The 18375-nt window shown below is 42.0% G+C and overlaps 2 protein-coding genes across 3 annotated transcripts; both read left to right on the forward strand.

The window, feature by feature from the left end:
- The first annotated feature begins 3621 nt into the window (after positions 1 to 3621).
- LOC127353556 (shaker-related potassium channel tsha2-like) lies at positions 3622 to 7588 on the forward strand. Of its 2 annotated transcripts, none has more exons than XM_051382861.1 (2): positions 3622 to 5902; positions 7181 to 7588. In XM_051382861.1, the coding sequence occupies exon 1, from the start codon at positions 4437 to 4439 to the stop codon at positions 5868 to 5870; it is 1434 nt and encodes a 477-aa protein (XP_051238821.1). In that variant the 5' UTR covers positions 3622 to 4436; the 3' UTR covers positions 5871 to 5902; positions 7181 to 7588. The 2 variants fall into 2 exon arrangements, with proteins under 2 accessions (XP_051238821.1, XP_051238820.1); XM_051382860.1 differs by having other exon boundaries at positions 3623 to 5902; positions 7144 to 7588.
- Positions 7589 to 8860: 1272 nt separating this feature from the next.
- kcna1a (potassium voltage-gated channel, shaker-related subfamily, member 1a) lies at positions 8861 to 16977 on the forward strand. The gene is made up of 2 exons (XM_051382762.1): positions 8861 to 9495; positions 10181 to 16977. Exon 2 carries the CDS (start codon positions 10429 to 10431, stop codon positions 11902 to 11904), a length of 1476 nt encoding a protein of 491 aa, XP_051238722.1. The 5' UTR covers positions 8861 to 9495; positions 10181 to 10428; the 3' UTR covers positions 11905 to 16977.
- Positions 16978 to 18375: the final 1398 nt, after the last annotated feature.

The following is an 18375-nucleotide window of genomic DNA, read 5'->3' on the forward strand; positions in this document are numbered from 1 at the left end:
CATGCCTGGTTACCTATCCGCAAAAACATGAACATCAACTTCAGATGACAGCAGGCTAAAATTGGTGGCTATCAAAACCCAGGAACTGGCAAGGATTGGCTGGGGTGTCCACTTTCTAGAGTGGAAGCCCTGGGTTCAGACACCTCAGGGTGAAGAGACTGTGTGCTCCGCTCACTGGTAGAGCGGGTAATGGGGACGGCATAAGCACAGCTTAGGCTCTATTAGGTAAAAACTTTCACACTATTAATTAGATGCAGCTGCACACGCTCCTCACATCTCAGCCATATAGACTGGCTGATGAGTGAAGAATAAAATGTAGGCTTTAATCCATACAAAGTTCACCCCACAGTGTAACATAGTGTTTATGATGATGAGATGTCCAAAATCGCAAGGATGCGCAGAACTGGCGGTGATTGGTTGAATATGCGTTAATTGTTGTGACTATTTTATAGACTCAGCAAGGCCAGTGTGACATTCCCATAGAAGGACAGCAAAAGATACATCTTTAAAATGAGCAATGTGAACCCAGCCAGTGTGGTGTTGGTAATTTGCAGGTCAATATACCGCTGTACTGGCCTATATTAGCCTACTGCAGGCTTATTGTATCATTGAATAGTTGATAAGTAATAAGAAGTACAGAAATTCCTTGAGGTTTTCCAGAAAGAGTCACTATTACATTGTTTGCTCATCAGAGAGCACTGGCACTTTGTTCATGCTGTGCATTTATAAACAAAATTACTATCAGCTGATATCATTATTGGATTTCTGGATCTGTCAAATATAGATATTGGTATGTGTAAATTCAGTACTGGCTGGGCTATAGTGTCTATATGGGCTAAATGTGATTGAAAATGTAATGTCTAGGTTACTTATAACTAGTGCGGTGGGGGTGGTGGGGTGAAGGTGACACACAGCAAAAGGCCACAGGTCAGAGTTCAGCAGCAAGGACTCAGCCTTGGCGCTCTATGCCAAGGGTGTCCCTTGACAGCATTTCTAATGACTATATTTCAACGTGCAGTTAGGACCTACTCAAATTGAAACATGGTCATAAAAAGTCTGTTGAAGTCTGTCTAAAAACTTTAATTTATCAATCACATTTAGTCCAGGTTTAATAAGGCATAAGGAATATTGATAAAAATATATAATATCCATATATATCATGATCTGGTACATTTTCCAAAAAATCTGTTGAGAAGTAGGATAACATAACCAGGAATGTATATTTTTTAATAATCCAGCAATTTGAATTCCTGACTAATCAAACTTCTTCATCACATTGGTAAACCTTATAAAATTAAATATTTTCATACAGCTCAGTGATTTGCAACGTAGACACAGAGGCGTTCTACACCCAGTGATATTTAGGTCATAGTTACCATGGTATAAGGTCATATTATGCTATTTTTAACCCAGCTGTATAGAAATCATTTCGCCTGCAAATTTCTAAATTACTTCTTACTGATAATTTTCCCATCTCATTCCTAAGTTTTGCTTTTGGTAATGTGTTATTTGGAATAATTACTAGTGATCCTTTTATTCAAGACGTCAGTAGACTTAAGGTAAAGCAGCTCGAATCAGACACCTCCTAGATATAGCTCCACCTTTATAGACTCATTCCAGTGTCTGAGACGCTGTCATCACCAGCCCTACAGAGCATACGTCAGACTGGGTCAAATGCCCCCTATTTCATTTCGAGCAGAGTAGTTGGAACTAGAACGATGTGATCCGAAGGAGCTGTTGACTAGCATGGTTGACCTTCTAAAAACTCCTCTTTCAATTCATAACACACTCACAAACATGATACGCACATGTGTTCATTCACCAATTGCACTAATAGCAATGCCGGATACACACTTACAGAAATACACACACACTTTGTAAATACTTGGCCTGGGGTTCGGCAGGAGGAAAGCCAAGGAGAGTCACTGACACAAGTTGCAACTGTGGTTACCTCATGTCTGTAATGGGTTAGGAAGGAACCTCACTCTGTCTAGTTAGACAAAGACTCGAGAAGATTAAGTGCAATTAATCTAAAATAACGTGTTTCAGAATATCTGAGCATTGATGTATTATTAAGACAATTTTCATTAAATAATTAACTGTAATATTGACTTCATAATTATTATGCAGTCAACTGACTTTTCAGTCATACTCAATGTTTTTCATCCTGCTAATGTAACAATTAGAGATTGTTTAATGTATTTATCATCATACTATCACAGCTGTTAAACCATCATATACATATCAGTTGACATCACTGATTTTCTCAACAATTGAAAGAAAATGATTTTCCTGAATAATGATCGGAGAGCAGATATTTTCTTGGTATGAGTGAATCCGCAGTATCTTGTTACCATGTGGGTCTCCTGCATTCATAGGTCGAGCCATTAATAACAGTGGGAGGTTCCTCGCTGTCAGCATTCATGGACCCCGCAGGCTTTATGGCTTGTGTCTGCCAGGCTACGTCTCATTACATGCAGTCACTGTGAAGTATGCACGTACATGCATATCTATCTACATATCAAAATGTATGGATTTTTATAAAAGGCACAACAACCCACCACAAGCATGCATGGCAGCAGAGTATACAGTATGCATTATTATACTATTCTTAAATAATCAAGAGATAATATGAATAATGCACCAAATAAGATTTATGATCCCAGAAAGACGAGACAGAAATGGGTTTAGAAAAATTATAAATAAAGGTGACACAGGATGTTACTGTAGGTGTTGACAGATTGATGAAGTTTTTTTTTTTTTGTCTTGATCGATATATGAGTTACGTGTCCATTCCTCAGCTTGTTTGTTATTGTTTGTTTCCTTGGATATAGTCAAGGCCCTGACACCTTGGCTTGACCCAGACAGTCATTTGCTGAACACTATATGCTAACACATTAGCAGCAGGCAGCACCATGTCCTGACATTTGACTCTGAAATCCAACCCTTTGTTCAGTAATGGAAAGGCCAAAAAAATTGTCCTCCTCTGGGAACCCGTGCTTGTTAACCTGACTGTAAAGAAAAACCTCTCTGACATAAAAGTTAGTGATGGCATGTTATACCCGCCAAAGACTGCCCGCATCTACGTAATAACGCAAACCATCCAGGTTGGTTTTAGTAACACTGATTAGCACCCCTGTGCTATTATTGTTGTGCTCCTGTGTCTACAACTGCAGTGACTGACATAACCGATACAGCTTTATGAAGGCAATGGAAGTGGAAAAAACTGAGCTATAAATAGATCACAATGCTGCAGTGCACATATAACTTCACTCTTCATACTCGGGTACATCTTCTAAACTTTTTTCTTTAAGAGTAGAAGTATTAAACTCTTACATGATAGAGAGTAGACTCTCACTCTATGATAAGGGAATAATAAGAATGGGTGTATTTGCAGCTGTTTTTTTCTTCTAAACACTTCAGTATCTCAGTGACCCCGAGGCTAGGTCACTTGTCTTCTGGGGGTCCCAGTGTTCCAAGTTGTACAATTGAGCCCTTTAAGTGCTATGAACGGTGAATATTATTTTGGCTGTGGCTTCCTGAAGACGCTATCCTCTCTGGCTACTCAAGTGTCAGTCAAGCCAGCAGTTTCCACTGGCTGGGTCCTGGAGGGGCCCTGGTTATACGAGGCTGTGTACTTCAAGGCATTCAGGTTATTTATCTGTCTTATTTATTTAAAGACATGTTTAATATGTAGCTGCAGAAAAAAAAACTCACTACGCTCAATAAGCTGGATCTTTTTGCCACCTTTGTCTGTACTCCTGGTTTCTAAACTGTAGACACCGGCCGGGTCCTGGAGGTTCCCCCTGTGACAGGAATAGCCCCATGATTTCATGAATGAGGGACCTGCAGGGTAAGAGACTCCATTTCTGAGTCGCCTCTGGATCTGGAAAACTGATTGGACCTTGCTCTGAACAAAACAAGACCAAAGGGCTTTGATATGGGATATTTACTTCAAAAAGATTAACCTGCAATTAAAATGAAAACGATTAAACTTCTATGGCTGCACAGAAACCACTGCACTGATACAGTGAAGTGAGTGAGTGAGTGTGAGAGGGACAGCAGCAGCAGCAAGTGTCATCTGGTCTTCCAACTTGGGGAGGGCTTTGGAGTTTAAAATGGTGTGAATATGATAGCCATCGGTATAGCTTATGCAAGTGGAGATCTGTCTGCACCATTGAAAGTTGACAGTTCAGAGGCACTAATCTGACAAAAGGACGGCGTAAATCAACAACAGCACAAACATTTTGGGACATCAACAGATAAAACTGTTGGGACTTGGTGCGTGAAAAAAAAAAAAAAAAGATGGGGGGGGACTTTGCCTGAATCATTGGCGGCTGCATGACAAAGAGAGTTGGGAGGACGCAGAGGCAAAAGGGCAAGAGGAAGGCACCAAGGAGGTGAGTGACGGATTTACCCTCGGAGGGGTAAAAAAGATGACCGTGGTGTCCCAGGAGAACCACGACGAGACTGTGGTCGTAACTCCTTTGCTGCAAGATGCTGCGGACTTGGAACCAGCGGACCAGGAGTGCAGCGAGAGGGTGGTCATCAACATCTCAGGTCTGCGTTTCGAGACGCAGTTAAAGACCCTGTCCCGCTTCCCGACCACGCTTTTGGGAGATCCACGTAAAAGGATGCGTTTCTTTGACCCGCTGAGAAATGAATACTTCTTTGACAGGAACAGGCCGAGCTTTGACGCCGTCCTCTACTATTACCAGTCAGGAGGGCGGCTTCGGAGGCCCGTAAGTGTCCCTGTGGATATTTTCCTGGAAGAAATAAGGTTTTATGAACTTGAGGAAGAGGCCATAGAGCTTTTCCGAGACGATGAGGGCTTGGCGAGGGAAGAGGAGCGCCCGCTGCCTGATAACGAGTTTCAACGCCAGTTTTGGCTCCTGTTTGAGTATCCAGAAAGTTCGGGACCTGCACGGATAATTGCCATCGTGTCAGTTATGGTTATCTTAATATCCATTATTATATTCTGCATGGAGACTTTACCCGAGTTTAGAGAAGTACCCGTAGTCTACGACACTCACGCCAATGGAAGTGCTCAAGGCCAAGCGCCCAGTCCGTTCACAGATCCGTTTTTCATGGTGGAGACGCTTTGCATTGTGTGGTTCTCTTTTGAATTCACCATGAGATTTCTCTCCTGCCCCAGTAAACCAGCTTTCTTTAAAAACATCATGAACTTGATCGATGTCGTGGCTATAGCTCCTTACTTTATCACCTTAGGCCTTGATCTCGCAGAGCATCAGGGCAGCAGTCAGCAGGCTGCTTCTTTGGCCATACTGAGGGTTATCCGTCTGGTCCGTGTTTTCAGGATTTTTAAACTTTCCAGACACTCAAAGGGTCTCCAGATTCTCGGCCAAACGCTCCACGCGAGCCTCAGGGAGCTGGGACTGCTCATCTTCTTCCTGATTATCGGAGTTGTTTTATTCTCCAGTTCTGTTTATTTTGCAGAAGCAGAAGACCCTGATTCTGGATTTTCAAGTATACCTGATGCGTTTTGGTGGGCTGTGGTGACAATGACCACAGTTGGATATGGAGACATGTGTCCCTCCACCATCTGGGGGAAAGTAGTTGGATCTTTGTGTGCCATCGCCGGAGTGCTTACCATAGCTTTACCTGTCCCTGTTATTGTGTCAAATTTCAATTATTTCTACCACAGAGAGAACGAGGAGGAGGAAAATGTTCAGTACATACACGTGACTTGTGGACAGCAGCAGCTCCCCTTTGGTGAATGTGATTCAAACAAAAGTAACCAGTCGCTCTCCAAAACTGATTCCTACCAGGAAAGCGACGACTTGGAAATTTTGACACATCCAAACTTAAGCCCAGTGGAGGCATACACAGGAAAACTGACAGATGTATAAAACGCACCGTTGGAAGAGGGGTTTTATTTCTGGTGAGTTGTCTTCCAGTGGACGAACAATGTAGGCTCCTTCATGCCGGATGCTGCTGTTGTTTTTACGCAAGCTGTTCACAGTGGTTCCCAAACGAGCAGCCACAGATATTAATGCTACAGTCCCCACCAAAATGACGATTAGCTTAATCTCACTGTAATTAAAGAGAAAATCATTCCTCCTATTGCTGCAACCTCCTTTTTGCTCTCTGCTACATGAAGTAAACAAAAATAAATGGGGGAACTATGCACTAAAGCGTCATACTTGGGAGCCCTCACACACGAAAACATTTGGGGACACGGAATATCTGAAATACCATCAGCAGTAATTGAGCCATACGACAACTAACTTCTCAACATATTAAGGTAAAAGGCAAAAGAAAACTAATAAAACTAAATTTGGAGATATTTTCTAGTCTCTCAAGCCCTCAAGTGGCGTTTACGCACAAGGAAACACAACCAAACGAACCAAACGTTGCCATTCTACTGCTGAGAAAATCACATAGCCTATTCTCAGTGTACCCGAGCTCTGAACAAAGTTGAGGAGGAGAGCTCAGCAGTGCGTCAAAGCGCCAATGACGCACAGCAGTAGTACAGTACAGTTTGTAGAGGCATTATGTGTGACTGCCGTATTTAGCGCACAGTGAAACACTATTTTAAAATACTTTCCAAACGGGTTTGAGACAGATAAAGCGCGTAAACTTCTTCGCTGATCCCGTTTCTAATAACTTGTTTGCCTGTGTGTGGAACTGGACGGCTCTATCTCTCAGGGAGAGAGTTTACATGTTTGTCATCGTAAGGTGATAAGCTTTCCGCAATTAAACTATAAATATCTCATATTAACAGTGTAGTTTTCTCTCATGATTATGAGATTATTATTATTTCCTAAACAAATCTCACGATACTGAAAATACGTAGTGAGAAAACATCTCCGACTTTATGTTTCTTTGGAGCCTTCTTCCATATGAATCTGATCAGAAAATGCAGAACATGTGAGCTCTGAGCGCCACTCTGTGGATGATAAGTATTCCTGCAGACTCCCCTGCTCAGGCTCTACTGTGTGCAAATTGAATACTTGAGCTTGAGTATATTTTGCACTGTTGGCCTCTCCCCGGAGATCATGCTCTTTGACTCAGTACGCATCCGGATGCTTGTGATGGTTAACTAAGCTAACCAGGAGCCTGCTTGCTTTCACTTACCTCCTCATGTTAACACAGTGAGTTTTGTTTTCTGCTTACTTGCAGGAGGCAGACGATTAAATGAAGCTTGTTTCTCCCTCAGAGTCGCAACAAAACACAAGAGTGGGATTCTCTTCTTCTCCAGAATATTGGATAATTTCCTCACAGTGCAATGGAAGTGTTTGGGAAATGTTCAGTCTGCCTTAATGGACATTGTGTGTATCATCAGTAGAAAACAACAACATTCTTTTGTGTAGCCTTTATAAGTGACCACGCTTTCTTTGTATAAAAGCCTTTGTGTATACTGCGTTTTTGTAATTCTGAATTTTCCTTTTTCTTATGCAGTTTATAATGCAAAGTTGGAGTCGCAACTTACCTCTGTCTTGTTACAAACATTCAGATTGCTTTGCAGCTCGCTGTAAACAACATAGCCCAGATCATTACGATGCAATGTCTGCATGACATGAATTCATTGTGAATTTAAAATGTAATAAAATATTTATTTTTCTAATTTAAACATGTATGTGAACTTAACTTAATCATTTTATAAATAAATTATGAATCCGAAACAATACCACACGTCATTTTTCACTCTCAATGTAAAAGCGATCAGGCTCACAGAGAGCAAACTAACAGCAAGCCATTTGTGTAAAAATATCAAATCAATGTCTTTTAATTACTTCAATACACTTAATCACGTTTGGTGCTGAATGATGGGAAGAAAAAAGGCGCAGGACCAGACCTTGGGTTGTCTTGCCACCAAACCAATTAAGTTAATAAAATGTCAAAGTGACAAATGTAGGGGGATTTATTTGGCTGGAGGCAAATTTTAACAAATGAGACAGGGGTCTGATGACCTGATTTTGTGTTGAATGTGTCTTTTTAGAGAGTCAGAAGACAGTTGTTTTGAGTCACTTCAGCTCAGCCCCTCACTGTGGGTGTAGGCCCCGAAAAAGCCCATCCGCCCAAACACTGGCCCCTCAGAGTCAGCACTGGACCAATATAGGTTATTAATTGATTATTCGTTATGATGCCATATGGTAATGAACTGAGTGTGCTCTGCTGTTTGTTTTTGGGGGATTTGCAGTTTTCCATGAGGTGAATAAATCATCTGCGCTGTCCGAGGTGCTGAAACTGTCCTCTCAGGCGTGTTGATGCCAAAATTTCACCGTCTTCGTCTCAGATCTGCTCCTCTTCTGGAACCATATGCTGCAATGAGTGGAGAAAGAGACGATTCACTAACGTAGTGTCATAAAGTGGCAGATATTGGGCGTGAGACTTGCACACATCCTGGATGCAAGCTCCCCAAGATGTGGTGGTGTGTTTTTTTAGCTATAAGGGCAGCGGACACATTGTTAACGATGTTATCTTTCTTTATTGCTGACTAGTAAAATGATGAAAATGACTAAATTAAATGTGGTCTCACATAGACTCGGATGTGCAGCCAAATAACGCCCGTGTAATCCTTAAATCCTGGAGGGATAGAATGAAAATGTCTCAGCAATTGATAATAAGGCTAGTTATCTGAGTTATAGGTGATCTCAAATGTTACACAGTGTGGATTTAGAGGTTTTTGTTACCAACTGTTCTTTGCAGTCTGATTGCGCCAGTGCTGGCACACAAGCGCTCTTGTTTTTGTGGTGTATAGAGAACTTCTGGCGGCGTGCTTTAGTAGAGCCGGTCTGCATTGCGTCGAAACCCTCCAACTCCTCCTCCTCCTTCTCCCGCTGCCCTCCCCCCCCTCTTCTCTCCTCTCCTCTCCCCTCCTCTCTCTTCCCTCACCTCCCCTGCACTTGCATGTAAAAAATGCACAGTAAAACTTGCTTGACATTGTGGAGAAAACATTTGGACCTCGCCGCTGCACCTGACTGTCTCTCAACTATCCATTTTGATTTTTTTTTTTTTTGATCCGAGCCGCGCTGAAGCACATTTCAGCCCGTCATCTTGTCTACTCGCAAAAAAAAAAAAAAAAAAAAAGGCAGCAGATTCTTGCTGATGCAGTGATGTCTGGAAATGGCAAGGGCTCGCTTATTGCCCCTTACAGTACTTCCCCCCTGAATTGCAGCGCAAGATTTTCTCCTGCGGTACACTGTAAGCTGTTCACACCACCGTGCCGCCGCGCAAGCAACTACCGACGCTACAGCTTTTCCATCTCAGGCTTTCTTCTGTAGACTCACCTGATTTTCACCCTGTTTCATCTCATCTTGGTTCACCACCTAAAGGCGTGATTAGACCTTATTTGAGTGCACTTTTGAGGCGGACACAGTTGGGATAGCGATGAGCACAGCAAGGCTCTAGGCTTTTTTTTTTGTGATAGGTGCAATGTAAAGTTGCCACATGACACCCACTGATGCCCCGCCGTTGGATGATTTTACTCGAGGATAAGACGCATTCAAGTCCTTTCAAGATCAACCCACGGTAAGCCTCGAAACTGCTGACTTGTACAGATTTCGGTTAGATTAATTGTTTTTTATCGACAGCTGCTGTTCATGGGAAGATGCTAGACAAATACTAGAGTGTTTTTCTATTTCGCAGAGGCATCTTTTTCCCCGCAATGGGCCCGTAGGTTGTATGCATGTACAAACATCAGTTGGTATACTATCCGTATCAAATGTTATGCGTCACATCATAATTCAGGCTGGTTAGATGGATCACTGCCATGCACCTTTAAAAAACAGGAACCACTGCATTTCTATGTTAAACTAAAGTAAACATCTGGACAGAAATATAATATGAGTGTAACAGAGGAACGGGATAAATAAATCACCTTGAATCACCTATAGGAATTTTAATGTAGGATGTAGAAATGAACATGTAGTTCGAGAAGATCATTATATACTCACTAAGGCTCACTAAGTTTGTAAATGGCTATATTGTAGAAATGTCATTGAAATTCCTTCTTGGGGTAGTGTTTTTTACCTTTACTTCTGGATAGCAGCACTAATTGCAGGCGGAGAGTAGAAAATAAATAAATAAACTGCAGAAAATGCTGAGCCAGCAAATATCTTGGCTGTTTGATCCCATTATTTTCTCCTCCCCTCTCCCTCTCTCGCTCTCTTTCACTGTCTCTCTCTCTCTCTCTCTCTCTCTCTCTGGGTGACAGAGGCAGCAGTAACAACAGCAGCAGATGCACCGGAGAACAGCAATGGTCAAGTCAGCGAGAACCGCAGTGGAGCCGCACTGAGGCAAAGCAGCCAACCAGCCCCCTCGTATCTGGGGACGTCTCCAACAATTTAAGGGGTGTGGGAAGCTGAGGAGTGGAAAATTTTCCCCGAACCTGAATGCCTGCTCAGTCAGACTAACCAACATCCCAACACAACTCCTCCTCCACCTCCTCCTCCTCCACCCAAAATGACCGTGGTAGCAGGAGATAACATGGACGAGACCTCGGCTGTACCTGGCCACCCTCAGGACACCTACCCCCCAGACCACAATGACCACGAATGCTGTGAGAGGGTGGTCATCAATATAGCTGGCCTCCGGTTTGAGACACAGTTGAAAACCCTCTCCCAGTTTCCAGAAACGTTGCTGGGCAACCCCAAAAAGCGGATGCGGTACTTTGACCCTCTGAGAAATGAGTACTTTTTCGATAGAAACCGGCCCAGCTTTGATGCCATCCTCTATTACTACCAGTCTGGGGGTCGGCTGAGAAGACCAGTGAATGTCCCTTTGGATATGTTCTCAGAAGAGATCAAATTTTACGAGCTGGGAGTGGACGCGATGGAGAAGTTTCGTGAGGATGAGGGTTTCATCAGGGAGGAAGAGCGCCCTTTACCTGAGAAGGAGTTCCAGCGTCAGATTTGGCTCCTCTTTGAGCACCCAGAAAGCTCAGGCACTGCGAGAGGCATTGCCATAGTGTCTGTGATGGTAATCCTGATTTCAATAGTCATATTTTGTTTAGAGACTTTACCACAGCTGAAAGAGGACCCAATGGGTCGAATGGTGACAGTTGGGAACACTACTGTCTATTACAAGCCAAATATCCTCACTGACCCCTTCTTCCTCATTGAGACACTCTGTATAATCTGGTTCTCCTTTGAGTTGATAGTACGCTTTCTGGCGTGCCCAAGCAAACCGGCCTTCTTCAAGAACATGATGAACATGATCGACATAGTGGCTATCATCCCCTACTTTATTACACTAGGCACCGAGCTGGCTGAAGACCCAGAAAAGGAGGGAGTGGGGGAGCAGGCAACATCTCTGGCCATACTCAGGGTGATCCGTCTGGTCAGGGTGTTTCGGATTTTCAAGCTGTCACGACACTCCAAAGGACTGCAGATTTTGGGGCAGACACTCAAGGCCAGCATGCGAGAGCTCGGATTGCTGATCTTCTTTCTGTTCATTGGAGTCATCTTGTTCTCCAGCGCTGTCTACTTTGCTGAGGCAGAGGAGCAAGGATCCTACTTTGGCAGCATCCCGGATGCATTTTGGTGGGCTGTTGTGTCTATGACAACTGTGGGCTATGGGGACATGGTCCCGGTCACTATAGGAGGCAAGATTGTAGGATCTCTGTGTGCCATCGCCGGAGTGTTGACAATTGCGCTCCCAGTGCCTGTCATTGTGTCCAACTTTAACTACTTCTACCACAGGGAGACCGAGGGAGAAGAGCAGGCCCAGCTGCTCAACGTCAGCAATCCCAACATCCCTTCTGAAACCAACTCCAGCCGCCGTAGTTCATCCACCGTTAGCAAGTCAGAGTACATGGAGATTGATGGAGACATAAACAATAGCATCGACAACTTTAGGGAGGCGAACCTCAGAACTGGCAATTGCACTATAGCCAACCAAAACTGTGTAAATAAAAGCAAGCTGCTTACAGATGTTTAGACACTAGTTAGGAACTTTGGGACCTCTATGAGACTGTCATATGTGGAGTAGACCATCAGTAAGGAATGCTTCATTTACCTCCCCAAAGCACTCTCTGGCATTAGGCCTACAATATCCTCAGCTATATAGAAAGGAAACAGAAAAAACAAAGCTCTTAGAGTATATGAGAGGTAGATAGAATAATTAATTCTTCTGAGCCTACAAATATGTAGGTACATCAAAAAGAAAACAAATGATGACGCATATTCACGGCTCCCTGGAGGACGCAGAGCACACACTGTCTTATCAGATGACGGTGTGATAATTTAAATCTTATGCATGGAGTACAGATAACATTTCAGCAAGTTGCACAATGCACCAGAAAAGTCTGCAGAGACATGCAAGCATCTGCAGCCAAGTCGTAAGCGCCAAGAAGTTAGGTGACCCCCGCTCCTCCCTCTCCCTCCCCCCTCCTCTCTCCCTACAAAGGATCTACTATTCAGCAAAGCACCTTATAGGAGGAAGACTGATCTCTCTTGTTTGGATGTAAACAGATGGTGATCTACACGCTTCATGGACATCCGCAATGCTGCTGTTTTCCAGCAGATGCTGTAATTCTGATATCACCAAGTGATTCAATGCCATGCCCTTTAGATGCAACACAGCACAATGATAAAGTGAGCTTCACACGAGCATGATTAGAGACTTTCCATTTTGATATCGGCATGCATGAGACATATCTCACATAATGGAAAGGATGTTCTTTTGGATACCTGCCTCCATCCACCCCGTCTCATCTGTTTTCATACTGAGTGCACTGGATGAGTTTTTAATTTGAAATGCTAATAATTTAGAAGTATAGAAATTGAATGTTAAATCTTACGGGAACAGTACATAAATGAGATCATAGCATGAAAAAAGTAACCTGCATTATGGTCTATCGACTAAGGTACTTTTGTATCCTGGTATATTTAATGCATGACATGACTATACAGCTTGTTGCAATTCAGGCACTCTGCAGTGCCCTATTGTCAGGGAAACTAAAGGAAATCAAATTCTGGATGTTTCTGAATTGTGATCAAATATATCCAAACCCACCTTGAGGATGCAGAGTTTCTAATTTAAAAGTAGTCAAAGAAACTGAATAAATATTATCAGAAATGCATATAAGCATAGTAAGCACCAATTACAATATTACATCAATAGTGCAGTGCATGGACCTTCTTTGAACAAGAGATGTTAACATATCATAAGTCATGCTTCCATTTCCACATCAAATTTGAGTTCATATTGGTTTGGAATCCACAAAAAAAAAGGTTCAATACCAAATTTCACTTCATATTACAGACAGTTATTCTGACATTAGTTGCTAGTGCCTTTATCCCTTTCACCAACAGGACCAGTGAAAGTGCCTCTGTGTACAATGTGATTTGTGAGGTTGAGAAGAGCTGGTTTACCTTCTGTTCTCGTGTTGATACACTGTTGGTTATGAAGTTAATGATGCCAGATGAGCAAGGTTGAAACAGCAGGTGATTGTGGTCAAAAAAAAGAAGAAGAGATAATCCATGGCTGTTATGCACAACTCAGTTTTCATTCTGTCACGCACCTAATTATGCCCTTAAGCAGCAATGTATTGTACTCTGCATGTTTACCAATCCAATTCAAAAGGGAATATCCATAGGTTTTAAACATGTTTTATTTATATTTGTTGTTTACGTTCGTGCACCATGCATCCTTTCAGGGTCTCTACCTCAGTGAGGTCATTGCAAACTTGCTGCAGAGCTGCAAGCTTCAATGCAGGGCTTCCTATATACCATAATGCAAAATGGAACCTTAAGTGTAAACTGCAGTCATGCAACATTGAATGTGAGAGTCCCAAAGCATAGCCTTTACACAAGCACTTAGGGCAAATAGTGTACCACAATCCCGCTCCTTTTTTTCACTTAAAGCTACGCACAATCAGAACCTTCATTTGTAGAGAGTTTGTAGAGATTGATTGACTCTCCTAATGGGATGAGATTTTATATGTTAGTTTCTTTGAAACAATGGTATCTTAAGTTACTGTTGTGTCACAGAAACACACTTGAATGTGTTTCAACACACGTGTATAATATGGTGGACGACGTTTGTTATAGTTTTTAAATCTGCCATCCTGCAATCTGTGGGCATTATGACGCACAGCATAGTGCAGCCCATCTTTTTGCACAAACATTTTGTTTTGTTGCTTAAACCTCTTTATTTTCTTTTTTTCTTTTTTGCTTGTGAGAATGTTCTTTCTTTTTCACTGTGCTTGCTCCCGAGTAGTGCATTGTTTCTCAGCATACTATTCCAGACAGGCTAACTGCAGATAGATTTGGATAAATTATAATGATTACTTGAAAATCTCCAGCTACTGTACATCAATCTACACTAGTACTGAGTATAAGTCACCCAAATGATAGTAAGATTTTGTACTGTACTGTACACGCTTTTTTAAAATTTTGTTTGGCACTGTCCTGACAAGGTCCTGTAAAAAAAAATCCACTGCAGTGCTACTTGAATGTCATAGTTGTTTCTGTTGGTGCAATGGCTATTCTTTGTGGTGCTAGTACAGGACTACCATTGTTGTCTTGTTACCATCACACGTTATCTGAAGCATCAGCTGAAGCAAGCCTTCGTTAATTGTTTTGGATAAGACCTTTTCCATTCTTTGATTCTTGTTCTTGTTTTGTTATTGGTGGCTGGTTGGTTAGTTCAGGGCACTGTTTGTCATTTTATTTGGAACTGATCTTTGTACTGTACTGCTGAAGAGCGTCCGCCTCAGGCGAGGTAAAAATTCAAGAGCCTTGCTAGATGTCAGCAATTTATCATGAGAGCAAAAAAGATACACATTTGTGTCAGGGATCTTTAGTTTGTATAGGATTTCGCATACAAAAGGCACCAATAATACCCAATACCATACATTATATTACTATATATAGAATGATATAAGAAAATTATAGTAGTCTCATAAATGCAGCTATCAGGAAATTGTTCGCTTCGTTCCCAAGTTTCTCGTACGATTGATGCTTGAAAGTAGCGATGTGTTTAACATGTCCTACAGGAAACAGCTGAGAGTGAGGTGAAGAAAATATAAACGATACCCCTCACATTAGCAGTGCTGTTGCTACTCTTGCTGTGAGGTCATGTATGGATGGTGCTATGCATTCAATTACCCAACAGAAACATGTATTCTTAACAGCAATAGAATAACAGATTGCCTGTTTCTTAGATGCTTTTTGTAAAAAATAGTAAAACAAATCTATTTTGAATGTCAGAGAAGCTGCGATCACTTGACAGATAACTCACAACAGGGCTGTTTATGTACCAACCTCTTACCCTCTGTTCTGTGACTTTGTAAGGTCAGTGGGGTCAAACGTAGAGGCTGACATTTTATTGAAAGAAACCCGTGAAAAATCCAAATATAGGCTTTGTAATAGTGGCAGTCCCCATTTACCACCCAGATCTGACTGAAGTTGTTTTGCAGTCAGGAACAAAGGCTGGTTCAGTCGAACCTATAACACAGTCCCAAAGGGACAGCCCATAATGCACTTAGAGAGGATCTATCATCAGTTCACTGGACTGATCAGCTGTGTGAGAGAACGTCAGAGAAGGTGCCTAAAATGTTTTACATATTCATTTGTCTAGCTTACTGTTAGATGTTATGCTTCTGCAAACAAACACGAGTGAAAAGATCTTAAAAAAACGATGACATTAACCTAATTAAACTATAAGATGAAATGTCATGAGAACAAAATGCAATTTAGCTACAATAAGATAGAGAAAATTAACCACTATATACTGCAATTACTTATGAAAAACAATTTTAATGTGTGTTTTTTATTTTCCTTTTTTTGTTGTTGATGGCACTGTACCATGACTGATTTAGGAAGAACATGCCATATACTGGAATATCAAAGACAATATGTTCGTCTGGCAAGCCATGATAATGAAACTACTGTATTATGATCAATTGCTATACACTAAATGATATGGACAAGAAGTGTACTATTATTAAAAAAAAAACCATATGGTTTGTCTTTTTGGTTTCAAGAAAAAAAAACAAAAAAACAGGATTCATTCAAACACCATGTTCACATTTTTCTCCACTGCTGAACCTACTGCTATAATGTATCTCTACAGAAACCTAGTAATCGCAAAAAACTGCATGGTCGATGGAAGACTGCATGAGTTTTGCCTTTCAAACTGTGGATCAACTATAATACAGTTGCATCATTTAAAAAAAGAAACCCTTGCTTTCATCTGCACCAAGGCTTCCTGTAAGGCCCTGTTCAGAAGTTGTCTTGAGACATGTCCTCTGCTGGAGCTCTAAAAAAAAAAAAAAGCACCTTAGCGCTGACCTCATCACTAAGACGGCATTGGGTGTTCGAGCCGTTCTCAGCGTCTGTGTGATTTTCAGGTTGTGCTTGCTAGGCTCTGAATGTGAGCAAGGACATTAAGGGCTAGTTTCTCAAACTTTATCCCTATTCTAGGACTGAAACGCTCTTTCAAGTGACATTTTGCCCATTCTTATCTCAGTCTAGACTGTAGTGATACTGTGTTGTGGGAAACATGCCCATCATGTCTAAGCAGGGCCTGTGCCGCACACCCTCCTCTGTACTACATTGGTTTTAAGGCATTCTTGTTTGCGAAAAGTTCTTGATATCGGACTGCTTTCTGCCTGCTGAGGAGGCACTGAACAGGATCAAATGTTGGGATGTTGTGTACCTCACTCGCCAAAGGTGATCATTGATGAGAAGATCTTGTCTGTGTTAGAAGTGTGATGGCTATGAATTTGTCTTTTCTGTCAAGAACGCACATTTAATTTCTTGTAGGGAAGTTTTGGAGCAAAGTGCAAAAGGACTGTTGAACTCTTCTGCTCTTCTTTTCATCCACAAGCAAACCAAACTCTGATTGTGTTTCTAATCTAGCCGTCATTGTCACGTTGTGTTTACCAAGGATTCTGCTACAATGTGTTCAGTTTGTCAGATGTGATCTATGCAAGGGTTATTTGTTTTTATTCTTATATCACTTATGATTTCACCTTACATTAACTTCAATAAATTTTTAAGGATCTGATGGTGTATGCTCATTTCAGCTTGGGATGGGGGTGTATATCTGCACTGTGGACTGCACAAAAAGCTACATAAATAAAACCATCTTGTACACTAAGTTGTCACAGCCCTTTCTGCATTGCGCTAACAGCAGAAATATGCTGCAGTGTGTGTTGTTACGGAGCTTGAGGTCTCAATCTAAATGTGTCCTACCTCTGTACTACAGTACCCTCTCACTGAAGCCATTAGCGGTGATTCACAGGGCTAAGGTAATGGTTCCACACTAATCCTCCTGTCCCAGGAGAGGCCCGCTTACCTCTGTCGTTCCCTGTGAGTTGTTACACACCCCAGGGGCCTGAAGAGCTCTCCTCCTCTCTCTGTGCTTCCTCCTGTATTCACACGGACACATGCACATCCTCAAAACCAAGTGTGACTCTGAGGTGTTTGTGAACATGTTGGGTGTTAAATTTTGAAGTTACTGTGGCTGCAACTAATAATTATTTTCATTCATGATCTAAGTGTCAAAAAACAGTGAAAAATGCCCATCACAATTTCTTAAAACCTAAGGTGACAGTGTAAAACCTAAATATATTCAGTGTACTTTCACATAAGACAAAGAAAAGCTGAAAATCCTCACATTCGAGATGCTGGTAGAAGGGAATGTTGTAAAGTGTAGTTGCTGATTAATGTTCTGTTGCTCAACTCATCGATTAATTGACTAATCATTTGTAGATCATGTGTCTTTAGAGGAGATTTTGGATAATGAGTTAAGTTTAGATTAGGCATCCAGAGAGAATATAACAATTTAAAGCATACTCTAAAACATCTTGTTTCTAAGAGTGTGATTTTGACAACATGTCAGATAAAACCTCATCATAAAAAAGGTCTTGTTATATTAATTATGTGCAGCTGTTGAGGGCAGCAACCCTAAAAAACGCCGAACAAACAAATCCATCCAATCATAGAACAGTCAAAGGGCAATCAAGCCATGGAACTGATATGCGTGGGCGCAGCTTTTGGGGTGTGATAATGATTCATTCCCACTTCTGTCCTCTGACGGCGTGAAGCTGAATATTTGTGGAGAACATTGGACAGCAGAGGCATCACGCTGAATGCTGCAGCTCATGTGTCTCTCTATCTGTCCATCTGTCTCTCTCTCTCGGTGTCTCTGTCCCTCTCAGTTTCTCTGTCTGCCGCAGGCTCTCTGTGTCTGCAGCCCCGCTCTATGTTTGCTGTATGGTGACCTTAACAGAAGTGAGCCTCTTCTTCCTTGTCCTCTGCATTGCCCTCAGGAAATGCAGCACTCCTCACTCTGCAGGCAGCAGCAGTAAGGGTGGGGTGAGCTGGCGCCTGTCCCACTCTTCTTGCACACACATACTCTCTCTCTCTCTCTCTCTCAGTCTTTGTCTCTCTCCCTCTA

This window comes from Dicentrarchus labrax, unplaced genomic scaffold (genome assembly GCF_905237075.1).
Source record: "Dicentrarchus labrax unplaced genomic scaffold, dlabrax2021, whole genome shotgun sequence".
NCBI classification, from domain to species: domain Eukaryota; kingdom Metazoa; phylum Chordata; class Actinopteri; family Moronidae; genus Dicentrarchus; species Dicentrarchus labrax.